The 12,624-nt window shown below is 44.5% G+C and overlaps 1 protein-coding gene across 4 annotated transcripts; it reads left to right on the top strand.

The window, feature by feature from the left end:
• The first annotated feature begins 5,108 nt into the window (after window positions 1–5,108).
• LOC108109266 (organic cation transporter protein) lies at window positions 5,109–10,758 on the top strand. Of its 4 annotated transcripts, none has more exons than XM_017217751.2 (4): window positions 5,109–5,170; window positions 8,412–8,829; window positions 8,918–9,061; window positions 9,126–10,758. In XM_017217751.2, exons 2-4 carry the CDS (start codon window positions 8,426–8,428, stop codon window positions 10,087–10,089), a joined length of 1,512 nt encoding a protein of 503 aa, XP_017073240.1. In that variant the 5' UTR covers window positions 5,109–5,170; window positions 8,412–8,425; the 3' UTR covers window positions 10,090–10,758. The 4 variants fall into 4 exon arrangements, with proteins under 4 accessions (XP_017073240.1, XP_017073239.1, XP_017073241.1 ...); XM_017217750.2 differs by lacking the exon at window positions 5,109–5,170 and adding an exon at window positions 6,959–7,149; XM_017217752.2 differs by lacking the exon at window positions 5,109–5,170 and adding an exon at window positions 6,966–7,060.
• The last annotated feature ends 1,866 nt before the right edge of the window (window positions 10,759–12,624 follow it).

Below are 12,624 nucleotides of genomic sequence, written 5' to 3'. Positions count from 1 at the left end.
ATGAGTAGGGTGGCGGGCAGAGGCGAAAAGAGGATCCTTGGCAAGAAGATTCCTGTGGGAATCGTTGACAGGCGCGTGGCCATTTTGTCTTTGCGCCTCGAAGGGGGGACTTTATTAAATTTTCAGCACAGGAAATGCTTTGAGTACTTTGCCGCCGCCTTTGATTTTGATTTGCCGCCATTATTCGGCAGCCATTTGCCGTTTCCGCTCTTCCGCTTTGCATATTTTGGCTTGTAAGCCAGGCCAAAGCCTGCAGGTGGAAAAAAGGTAGGGCAAGGCAAGGCAAGTTAACGGGCGCCGCATAACAATTAAGTTCATTAAATTTCAATTAATTCCATTAATTGAAGCAGAAATATGCGTTTCATTTGATTTGTTTTGATAGGCCGTCTTTCGGGCACTGCGCATATTTTAGACGAATTTCTTTCCGTTTTCGTTTTCGGTTTCGTTTCTGGCTTTCCTTCACTTGCAATTAATTACGTCAGCCAAACCACAATTAAAATTAATTTGCCCGGCTAGCAAAGCACGGCGGAGGAAGCGTTGTCTTCGACCGGAAGCTGGAAAAAGCTGCGAAAGTCCGAGTTCGGCATCCGCATGTCTGGCAATAAAAATTCCCGGCGTAATTAAAATCAAAGGATTTCGCATTTAACAATTTATGTACGCTATAATTTTTGGGGCGGCAGTAGACAGCGAGCTGGCTCGTAAATTTCCCCCTCAACCCCTCCAGCCAGCCACCCGCTGAAAATCGCTTTATGGTCGTTAATTTGTTGGCCATGGCAACGGTTGTAGGGAAGAGGGCATGAAGGGATGAGGGCCAGGAGTCGACTGTGTGTGCAAATGATTTGTTTCCTTGGCGCCTGTTTGAAAACAAAGGCTGCCGACTGACCAGACAACGACAACGACAACGGGACACTGGCCAAAATGCACGTGACTGCATGCCACACATGCCATGCCACAAGGACATGTGCCACGCCCCGCGCTCCCTCTCATGCGGGCGGAGCGCCACTGCATTTCATCGCTAATTTAAGTTAATGGTCATTGTTGTAAATTACATTAATTTTAATGCGATTTCGCACACACGCATGCACCGGAAGTGCTCCCAATCTGCCATCCAGGCCACCCACATCTCCCACTCGGTCTTTCTCCGCTGCTCCCCAGGGAAAGGCTTTTAAGTGTGTGATTGTTTGGCCATTGCACTTTTATGTAATTACCGCACTAACAAATTACATCAAGTGTCACAAATGAATGCATTTATGATGTGCATTTTAAAATCCCGCAGCCACCGAAAAGACAAGCACCAGAGGGCTCACAAGGAGCGGGGGTTTTGGCCAGGATTGTTAGAGTGCCGGCATCCAGCAGGAGCAGTAAAAACTCACCAAGTGGCCCTGTTAAGTATGCTAAAGTGCACTGCTCGCTGCGTGCGCGTAATTAAAATGCATTTTGCACGGCCAAGGGATTAAATCATTGTTGGGCACTTTGCCATCCATGTGCTGTACCATTTTGTGGGCATCTCTTGTCGATGAAGCCATGAGCCATCATTAGTATTTATGGAAATAGAAAAGCTGGAAATGGTTTTTAAATAACTGAAAAGGTGGAAGAAGAAATGCAATTTTATGTGGATTATAATGGGAGAAGAGCGAAGAACTCAATCATAAATCATTGTTAAAGTTTATTCTCAGATTAAATTCTAATAAAATTCCACTATTCATGATATTATGTTAGTTAAAACATGCACACTCTCTATACTAACAACTTCAACTGGCTAAAAGCAGCCCCTCCGCAACCATTAGGCCTTGGCATTTGAACTGGATTCTTTGTTGCAAGCGGCCATGTAAGTACATTTTCTGGGACCCAGAAAACCAAATACAGGTGGGGCCAGCATTCACGTATGGAACATACGGACAAGAGTTTCGGGGCCGTTCACAATATTTGGGTGCATTTGCATAAAGTGCTGCAGCAGCTCCAAAGCAAAGGCAGTGCAAAAATGTCAGGTGCAAAATGGGCAGCCACAGCAAACGCGGCGTATACGCAATGCGGAGCAACAGCAACAGCAGCAGCAGCGAAAACAAACTGGAGAGTAAACAAGGCTGTGAAGTTGAACACTCGGGAGGCAGCAGTATGCAGTATGCAGCATGTGCATATATATATCGAAGCAGAGGGGGCTATCGAGGGGTCCATAAACTGAACGACTGATTGAACAGCAAACATGTCGCCCAGTAGCTTCAGCTTCGGTCCGCTCGCCCATGTAAAACACATGTTGCCCCTTATTTCTTTTGCCGTCGGCCAGCCCGCCCCCAATATCGGTTAGTACCCCCTTGTGTCCAGGGCGGAGCCAATTTTAAGCAAATATTATTGTTTGCATTTATGTTTGTGTCTGATATGGCACTGGCGATAATGCACTGAATGCGTATGCGACTGGGCTGCGCTGGGCTGGGCTTTTGGAACACTAACGGATGTGCCACTGATCAGCAAGGAATAAGTTTAGAATATTCAAATCAAATAATGAATTTTTATGACATTTCCCTTCTCCCTTTCCTGATTTATGGTTATATTTTATCATCATTTTTAGCCAAACAAGATGAGAAATAATTACTTTATTAACATCCATAATTGACTATATTTACTTTACAATTTACCCCTTTCAACTTGCCTAATAAAATAATGATAACATAGTTTTGGAAAAACAACTTTAACTTAACTTTCTGGAAACCCCTTTTTTAATGACAATGAATTTAGTTAGGAAAGTTTTTGTAGCCCTGTGTAGGGTGGACTTCCTGATGCTCTTATTCCCGTTGTCCTAGGTCCTGTTCTTATTATTGTTGCTGTTGCTGTTGCTGTTGCTCTTGTAGCAGTAGTGGCTTCTGCTGCCGTGTTGTGTGACTTGAAGCGTGGCACAGAGCAGCATGTAAACACAACCTCAAATTAAAATATGTTTGCTTATGCAGTATGTAGAGCAAACTGAACGGCAAACTATAACCGATGCTACTATACCTTTCTACCCCTCTCCATCCTAGGCATAAATTAAAAGTTTGCAACATTTGCACGGAGCCAAAGTTACGCTTGGCAAAAGCTAATTATGCATAAAGCTGCGGCCCTGACAAGGGGTTTATTTACCTTCTGGTCTACTGCTATCCGAGTCGGAGCAGTTGCCGCAGCCCCGAGAATCGGTAATCAAGGATCGGGGGTCGTAGGTCGTAGGCCGTGGGTGTTATGAATCCCACGATGCGGAGCGGTATTATGACAGCTGCCCAGCTGACTGACAGGCTGCGGTGAGAACGGCTGTCGGCGGCGGAAATTAAACGCCTCCAATTGCGTGCCCGTCACGCGTAAATCAGGATACACGCGGTACGAGACGGGGCCACTGGCCAAGGAATTGATTAAAGCCCTTTAAGTCGAGGCCTGTATGGAAAGTCATCAATTTGAGCTTCGTATTACGTTAAATAATTTGGTTATTATTCTTCCTAGATCAACTTATCCTAGTTAGCCTAGGACAAGAGTATGCTAAAGTGTACTTAACTTAAAAAGAAAGTAACAGGCAATCAGCACTTAAACCAAAATTCATTTAATGGCCAAGCCAAAAACGTACCTTTAATGACCTTCTAGGAAGCGATTCTCATATAAATGACTTAAGTGAGCAACTTAGAGAGAGATTAAAAGGCCACTTTCAGATTGTTTAAGCGAAGTATACAAGAGAGAGCAAGCCATTCAGGTCCCTCAACGTTGACTCATCAATCTGGTAAGTGTTGGCAGGCCGCTCATCATCATCTGCGCCAGCTTCTGGGATTAATCCTTGGCCCGAAAACCACCGAAATGGGCAACCGCAGTGGAGGCTGTCCGGTGATTTATGTGACACACATTAGGACGTCCGTCTAGTGCAAATTGAAAGGGGGCCCGTCGCAACTTAACTGCAACATATTGCCGCGTTTTATTATGCTTCGAAATTAACAATTTTAGCTGCCCGCAGCGGCAGCCGCATTCCATGTTAATGCACTTTATCGCCCCCCGGCCAATCGAAATTACTCAAAAAACAGCGCACAAATTGCAAACAGGGCGCGCATAAATTAATCGGAGCCTAGGCTAGCGAAATTAAAACATTAATCTGCTCGCCCGGCCAAGCAGCATAATAATTAATGCTGGCTTAAATTTATTAATTTATTTATAAAGCCAAAAAGGGCGGCCAAAAGGTACTGACAAAAAGAGGTGCGAATCGCAGACCGAATGCGAGTCCTAGTCGTCGATCCTCGGCAGCAACGTAATGGGAATGATGGAGCAGTGCCCAAGTGCTGTCCGACAATAAAAACCAAAGACATCTCCAAATGGCCCGGGATGAAGTGGACAGCCATGAGGCAGCTCCGTTGCCTCTCAGCTCTGCTGAGCTGTGCGCAGTTTTTAAAAATGTCAGTACGCCCTCTAGGGACAGATTAGCGATTAATCTACGGGGCATGGTCACATGCACGCCCTTCGGACTCTGGTCCTTCTTTCAGCTTTTTTCACTGGGAGGACGAGGTAACGATTAAAAAATCTCCACATAAAAGACTGAGCACTTAATCAAAGAGGATTTAGAGAGGAGCAGGGCGACTGCTGAGGACTGCAGGGGGGTAGAAAGCCAAGGCAACCAGGGCCAAAAGCGTTGATGCGGCGCTTTGTTTCTAGCTGCTTCTTCTTGTAGGGAATACCCTTTAATAGGACTGGGGCATAGCCAAATAGTTATACAGTTTGGTACTCAAAAGGGTTGTTACTAGTAACTGATAAAGATGTCCATCTGCTTACCCATTTACCCCTAAACTTAAAAGTCATTTAGACTTTCTTTACAGGACTTGCATAATCGTAATACAAATAAAAATGTTATAACGTAAACTTGATTTATTTAGCTTTAGCTGTAAGCATTCCTAACAAAAAGCTGGTGTCATAAACCATTATTATTGCACTCGAACGTTTTAAAGTAATTTATCCATTTCCCCTAAACAGGTAGCTAATTGCAATGAGACAGACAGGCAGATGCTTGATAAGTAAACAGGTAGCTGAAGGTGTGTGCTTATGTTCCAGGGGTAGTTTAGCCATTTTTCCAAGTGCCAGTATAAAGTAAGGCCAGAATATTGATTTTTGCCAGTTGAAAACGAACACTTGGCAGGTGTGAAGTGTTGATCCAGAAAGAGAGTGAGTTCTAGCACAGGTAAGTTTTCCCTAGCAATACTACGTTTTTGAGGAAAAACAAGAAAAACTTGGAATGTTATCTGTTAGCAGAGCATCTCTTAGTCATGGTTTTCCTAAATAATCGCCATACTTGGATTTTAACTACATATTACAAGCACTTTTATTTCGCTAAGCGTTGCTCATAGTTTTCGGTGCGCTTTTTCATTCCGTTGCTCCCAGCTTGTAGCATCCACATCCACATGCACAGCCAGAGCCATGTCCACCCCTCAATGCCCGCTGTGGAAGACCTTAAATAGTGGCAAAGACATCTCACAGACTTGGCCTGCTGCATTTGTCAATTTACTACGAGCTGAAAGGGGCGTGGTCGCGCATAAAAATGATATATGTGAGCGCTGAGTTAGCAATTTTCGTATGAATTGGCAGAGTTGCAGTTGCTGCTGCTGCTGCTGCTGGTGCTGCTGCTGTTCGCTTTATGAATTTCTTTATGGCCAACCTATAAAATATTTTGATTGCGCCCTGGTGTGTGAGGATGAGGGGGCAGTTTGAAATTAAATGCCTGCTGCTTGATTTGCTCGCTGGCTCTCAAGTGGATTCCTCGCAATCCGGCGGCCAGGGCCACTCGTCCAATAGTCCAATGGTCCTCCGGTCCAATGGTCCACTCGACCACTGTCCACTTCAGTTCAGTGCCTGGCCTGCAATTATGGAAGAAAAACCGCAAAGCGCTCCAAAGCCGGGCCAAAACATTTGTTGGCCTTGCCAAGTGCCGAATGCTCCTCGGCTCCTCTGTTCTGCACCAGAATTTTGGCATTTCCCCTGTAATCCTTTTGTGTGCTAATTGGAGCGTTGCCTCGCCATAAATACCCTCTCCACTCCGCCCGGGCACTGCGAATATCTGGCCTAAACAGTCCGGTTGGCGGACCATTCAGGACACCGAAATCGGCTTAGACCACTTGTCAGGCCACCAAATGTAAATATTAAACGGAGCTCTTTAATTGGATTTAGCTGTGTGGCTGCAGGGCAGATCAGTTGGGCATTGATTCTGCTTTGTACTTTGTGCTAATATCATGAATACAGTTTGCCTTGATAAAGTTATTTATGAGATGTTTTAGTTGGATTTCCATATGATTTAGCTTATAGATATCAAACTTATCACATAATAACCACATCATCTCAAAGAATCGTTCGTTCATTCATTCAGATGATCATGACTTCATGGAATGCTCTCTTTAAAGTTAATTTATTATATTCACACATTAATTAGTTGCCTTGGCAGAACGTAAAAACTTTATTTATAGCTAATAGTTATCTGCTAGAAATATTATCACATTAAGCACAATTATCGAGTTGCTAAATAAATCAACTTCCAGCTTTAGTTTGCAAATCAAATATTAATAAGTTTGGCAAACGCGTGTTCAAATGATGAAGATTGCGTGATAATGTCTCTCTACTTTATAACTCTAATATCGATACCTGCCAAGAGAACTTCATTAATGAACTAAAAAACAGAAGCCCAGAGAGAGGCTTAGCTCAAAGTTTACCTAGAAGATTATATGAAAAACATTTCTTAGAAGGCTTACCGCAGGTGAGGCAGTTTTGTAAACAACTGTGATACTATAAATACACTATATAGACGTTTGTTATCTCGCTTAGACACACAAGTTCAGGGCATTTAAAACTGTCTGTCTTAATCTTAATCGCCGCACTGTCGAACGTCTCTTATCATCTGTGATTAAAGTACACGCGACCGTATAGCCATCTCAGTTTTCCACAGAGGCCAGACGAGATGCTTCTGCCATTGATTGTGGAGCGCTGAAGCCTTCCAGACGTGGTTCATCAAGTCTCACATTACGTATATAGAATTATCAATCAACTTGCTGAATTATATAATTTCGGCCTCCGACAAGCCCCCGTACGTTCCGATTCACAATTATCAATAGAATAGTTTGCAAGGCAGTGTAGTAAGAGCTCTGAATTGTTGTTTTTTATAAGAAATTCAAGGTAAGTTGTGGTTTTTAGAATGTGATATTAATACTTTAATGGGTGATTCTGTAACTCTCTAAGTACCCTCTCTAAATACCCTTAAAGTTACTTTAATTCTGGTTAAAAGCAATCCCAACTCTCAGAACTACTTCAAACTGTAATCCCTGATAGTTCCTCTTTGATTTTCGTTTACCACACCATTAAAAACTCGTTAAATTCTAAAACCAATATAAACATGGCTTCTCTGCACTAAAAATTATATGGTTTTTATCCAAAGTCAGTTCACGAGACCAAACAAAGGCATTGCCATAAGCATTTGTGGTCTTTCTTACTCCCATGTGGGTGCTCGGTGACTTACGAGATTTATCATGTGGCGATCGTATTATAACGCTGCGTTTCCGAATGGTTATTCCATTGATTGGCCATCCAATTTGCATATATAATTTATTTGCAATTGTTGTGACATTTTGCCAGCCACTGACGATTGCGCAAAATGCCTCCGCCAGACAGGTTGTCGTTGCCGTGGGAACTTGTCGCGGAATCTCCGACCTGAAATCTCAGACCATCGCCTCTCTTTCTCCTGCGCTCTCAGGTTAAACTTTCACTGAGCCAGTGCTTCCTTAATTAAGCCATCTTAATGGGTAACTGGGACTCGCTGTTATCTCCAGGCAGACAATGGCTTAATCTGCCAGCTAGATCCCAGCATCGGGCCGGGTCCCCGGGCGCACCTTCCTCCAATTAACCAGGCAGCCGACTTCATTTACCTACTTAAAGAGTAAAAGTTTAGCCCCAGTCTCTTGGCCTTTTGGGCTGGCTGGCTGAATGGCTGGCTGGCTGACAGACTGCAGCGGCAATGGAGGCCGTACTCCTATTTCCAAAATGCCATTTTGGCGGTGGATCCGTTGGCCAAGTGCTAATGCCTCCGACTCCCTCCCTAACTCCGGCTCCGGTATCTCCAAGCTGCGACTTGTCACGCTGCCGCTGAAGCTCTCTCTCTTGCTGGCTATGCGAAAACCGGTTTAACGGTGGCCAGTTGCAAATGAAATCTCTATCTCTGCCCGGGTTCCATAATTTCACGCCAGTCTGCACTGAGCCAGCCGCACCGCTCGATATGTCCAATTTGCGCTAGAGCTGGCAAATATTTGAGAAAGTCCACCCACCAAGAAACTACTCAGCTAGGTAGGCCTGTGCACTCAGAGAAAAATAACTGAATGTAGTTTATTTTACAAAATTATTTTACAAATTCCGATAATCATTACATTGATAGACAAAATTGTTAGTTTTTTTTAGCAAAATGACCGACAAAGAGCGGGAGGCGAAGCAGCCGAAGGCGCCAAAGCCGCTGAAGCCCGTGGAAAAAACCAGCGATCCGATTATCTCGCAGATCGGAGACTTCCGGCGATACCATTTATTCTTCATCTCCATCGTCATTCTGTGCAAGTTCGGAACAGGATGGCACACTTTGGGGCACATTTTCCTGTCTGCACCGACGCCCTTATCCTGCGAAACACCCAACGTCACGGATCCCTGCAGTGACGCATGCACTGAGACCAAGTTCGACACGAGCGTCTTCAAGTCCACCATTATAACCGAATGGGATCTAACCTGCGACAAGAAAAACCTGGCCAGTATGTCCCAAAGTTTAGTTATGTTTGGCATCTTGGTGGGTAGCATTGTTTTTGGCGTTATAGCCGATCGGTGAGTCTTGACTTATTGAGAATCAGCCTACTTCTCAACTCTATTCTATTCCGACTGAGTAACGATATTTTCTCGATTTAATCCCCAGATGTGGACGACGACCTGCTTTCCTGATTGCCTGCTTCATGCAGCTGGGCACTGGCCTGATCGTCTGCCTGTCGCCCTACTTTTGGTTCTACTGTGTCTTTAGATTTCTCGTGGCTGTGGCCACGGCGGGAACTATGACCACGAGGTGGGTTCGAGGGTCATCTATTGTGGAGATACTCCCCTTATTACATATCTAATTCCACCCTCAGTTTCGTCCTCATCATGGAGATCATCGGTCCCAAGAAGCGAGAAATAGTCGCCATTCTGTACCAGATTCCCTTTAGTGTCGGCCACGCCTCCTTGGCCATATTCGCCTACTTTATACGGGAGTGGCGTTGGTTCCAGTTCAGCATCACGATCTTCTCGGTGGTCTTCGTGATCTACATCTTCCTGGTGCCGGAGTCACCGCGCTGGCTCTTTACCACCGGTCGGACAGACAAGTCCATTAAGATTCTGGAGAAGATAGCCAAGTGCAACAATGCACCTACTGAGACTATCCGTCCGGAAATCGAGGCTGCCTACGCGGCACTTGCAGCCCGCCAGCCGGCCAAAAAGGGCACCGTGATTGACCTTTTCCGGACACCCTACCTACGGTTAAAGACCATATGCATGGCCAACAATTGGCTGGTAGTTTGCATGGTCTACTACGGCACTGCCCAGTACGTGACCAGGCTGGGCGGCAACATCTTTATTAGTAACCTTATCGCTGCCAGTGTGGGCATTCCCGGCACCTGTCTCTGTGTGCCTATGACCAAGTACCTCGGTCGCAAGAAGACTCTGTTGCTCTCCAACGGCTGCAGTGCCGTAGGCTTGATCCTCCTGGCTTGTCTCTCCCACATGGGAGATAATGTTATGGTAGGCTGCGCTTCCATTGGCCTTTTTGGTGCCTCTATCACCTTTCCAAATGTCTACTTGTACGGCGGAGAGCTCTTTCCCACGGTGGTGCGATCCAGCGGAGTTGGTCTATGCTCGATGATAGGACGAGTGGGCTCCATAGTGGCACCGATGATCTGCGATCTGGATGTCTATGGCCTGTGGATCGCACCTCTCATCTTCGGAGTTTTCTCCGTTCTGGCCATTGGGGGGACCATTTTTATTCCGGAGACTCGAGGGCTTCCGCTGCCGGAAACCTTGGAAGACGGAGAAAAGTTTGGACGCAAGAACCCGGTGTAAAGTTTTTTGGCGCAGTGTAGGCAATCGCAATTGGGCACGAAGGCAAAGCGAGAATTCATAATTTTAGAGCCTAGACAAGCCTAAGCTATTGCCTATACTCTAAAATTATTAAGTTTCGACTTTGGCTGCGATTTATTCGATGCGATATGTCAGTCACTGGCAAACTGCCGTTCGTGCAGCAAACAAGAGGCAACAAAAAAGCAAACGGAAAAACAGAAAAACAGAAGAAAAAAATTGAAAAATCTAGCGAATGCAAAAGGTAATTACCGCGGAGTAACTTCCACTTCGTGATTATTAAAACTGGGTTAGCAGTCTAAATCCAGCTCGGCTGCTGTTCTCCAACTGCCTTAATGTCGAGGTGCAAGGCGGCCAAATAGCTGACTGGCTAACCCGCCAAGTGACTGGGAATGCAAACTTCGCATGTGAACCCAATCGATAGCACTTCAAATTATATAGCGGAATCCAAGGAGGATGTGGGAACTGTTTCTTCAAGCCCAATTGAATCTCTTAAGACATCTGTAGCTCTTACTCTGTCGCTAAAATCTGGAGCATCAAGGTCGACAGTCAAATTAATTGCCCCGTAGCATTTATAGTTAATAAGTAACATCCCTCAGCTTGTAAGTAATTTAAAATCGAATAAATGACGTTTTAGTATTTCATTTAATAAAACCAACTCGGCCGCAGAATCGATTACACACATCAGCCCGAATGACATTCACAGCGATTCCATTAGGTCGACTACAGTCGATGATGCCCATGGCAATTATCGGCAACCATCTCATCACACCATCTCCACATCCTCTGCTATCTGAATCGAGATGCAGTGGTATGACCTTGGCCAGGCAAAAACCGGCTGGAGCACCACTCAAGGTTAATATTCATTGTCAACATTGGCTACGCCTCATTTGTATGCAACTCTCGACTCGGATCCTCGCTCTTCATTTCGGTTCCCTTTTTCCACGTTGAAAAATAGGTAAAACTAGATAAAGGATGATAAAAGTAAATAATAATATACCTAAAATTATAGCTTTTATAATCTCTTATCCTTCTTATAATATCTAATAATAAAGTTATATAGAATGTACAGCTGTAATCGTCAAAAGATTGTCAAGACATTTCTCAGAATTCTGTTTCACTTTTTATAATGAAGGAAAACAGTCACTCTATCATAACTATATGCAGATGGTTTGATTTCCTTACGTTCTTCAAAGGAAATAGTTTTTCTTGCAGTGCATCTAGCCGTCAGTCGTCGGCACTTGCCAACATGAAACGGCTCACCAGCCTTCGAAGTCCCATCGCCACTCAGCCCGGAGCTGCAATTGCAGTTGCGGATTCGGACTGAGGCTGAAACTGAAGCTCAGAATGGGCCAAGTTTTTAGCGTCATCGGTGCTGGCAGCTTGTCATGTCAGCCGTACGCAAGCTGTCAGAATTCGAGAGGAGCTCTTGGTGGAATGGTTTGGTTTGTTTTGGTTGCCGTTGCCATTGCCCTGGCCTTTCCCCGAACCGAATGGCGGTGTCGCATACTTAATCAGTGGCGGCGCGTCTTAGTGATAATTACCGGGCATTTTTGCAGCTCCCCAAAGTCGCCCGCTGATGCTGTGAGAGATGTGGCCAAATGAATGGCCAGAGCGGCTCCACTGTAGTCACCCGATGATTATTCATTGTGCCCTGTTGTCCGAGAGCAACAGGCGACAAACTGTGCTGCGGGGAATGCCATAAAAGTTAATTGCCTCAGTAATAAGACAAAGGCTCTTAGGTATCCTGTATCCTTCTTTCGAAAATATAACATAAATGGGCATTGAACCAATTTCATGTAACCTTTTCCATTGCTAGACAATTTTCAACTTAAATCTTGTTCCAATAAGGAAAAATGATGATTACATATAGCAACTATAAAACAGGCTAAATGTAACTCTTTAAAATGAATTTCCAAAATGCAATCAAAAAACATTTAAATGAAGAGAAATACAACCACATCTGGTACCTTACTGAGCTTTTGTGGTAGTTTTTGTCGCCAGACAAAACATTTTTGGCTTCTTTTTAAATCTTTTAATATGGAAGCCAATTTAAAGTAACATAAAATCTATAACAGACTTAATTAAATAGTCAACATTATGAGGCCATAAAGTCCCGAAGGAAACCATTAAAATAAAGCCCTAAAAAGGATTGTTTTTTGCGAAAAATGACTCATTTTGTAAATCAATAAAGGGTTTGTCTGCCCAAACACGGTTAAATATTCCTATTTTGCGCCATACAAAAATGTGACACTTGAGCGGGAGTTGTAGAGGCAAAACTGCCACTCAAAAATGCACAGGCAGCCAACCTTTTGGCCAATACATGGCAAATTTAGCCGGGCCAAAAACCGCAGACAGGCAAAAACCGGCAGAAGCGGCAGCAGCACGGAGACAAAACCCATTTAAGTTCAAAGCAAGCCAACCGACAAGATGATCATTATCTGAGCCGCATATCTATTTGCGATTACCGAGGAGCTGGAGCTGGCTCTGAGCCTGGCTTTCAGTTTGAGCTTGAGCTGG

The sequence above is a fragment of the Drosophila eugracilis genome, unplaced genomic scaffold (genome assembly GCF_018153835.1).
Source record: "Drosophila eugracilis isolate 14026-0451.02 unplaced genomic scaffold, ASM1815383v1 contig_1765, whole genome shotgun sequence".
Taxonomy (NCBI): domain Eukaryota; kingdom Metazoa; phylum Arthropoda; class Insecta; order Diptera; family Drosophilidae; genus Drosophila; species Drosophila eugracilis.
Note: the sequence above shows the minus strand (reverse complement) of the source record. Positions and strands in the feature narration are given on the sequence as shown.

Excerpts from the sequence above, each read along its gene's own strand:
- LOC108109266 (XM_017217751.2), top strand. The coding sequence starts at position 8,426 with ATGACCGACAAAGAGCGGGAGGCGAAGCAGCCGAAGGCGCCAAAGCCG. Across the intron at positions 8,830-8,917 it reads TTTGGCGTTATAGCCGATCG|ATGTGGACGACGACCTGCTT; the intron begins GTGAGTCTTGAC and ends TTTAATCCCCAG. Across the intron at positions 9,062-9,125 it reads GCGGGAACTATGACCACGAG|TTTCGTCCTCATCATGGAGA; the intron begins GTGGGTTCGAGG and ends TTCCACCCTCAG.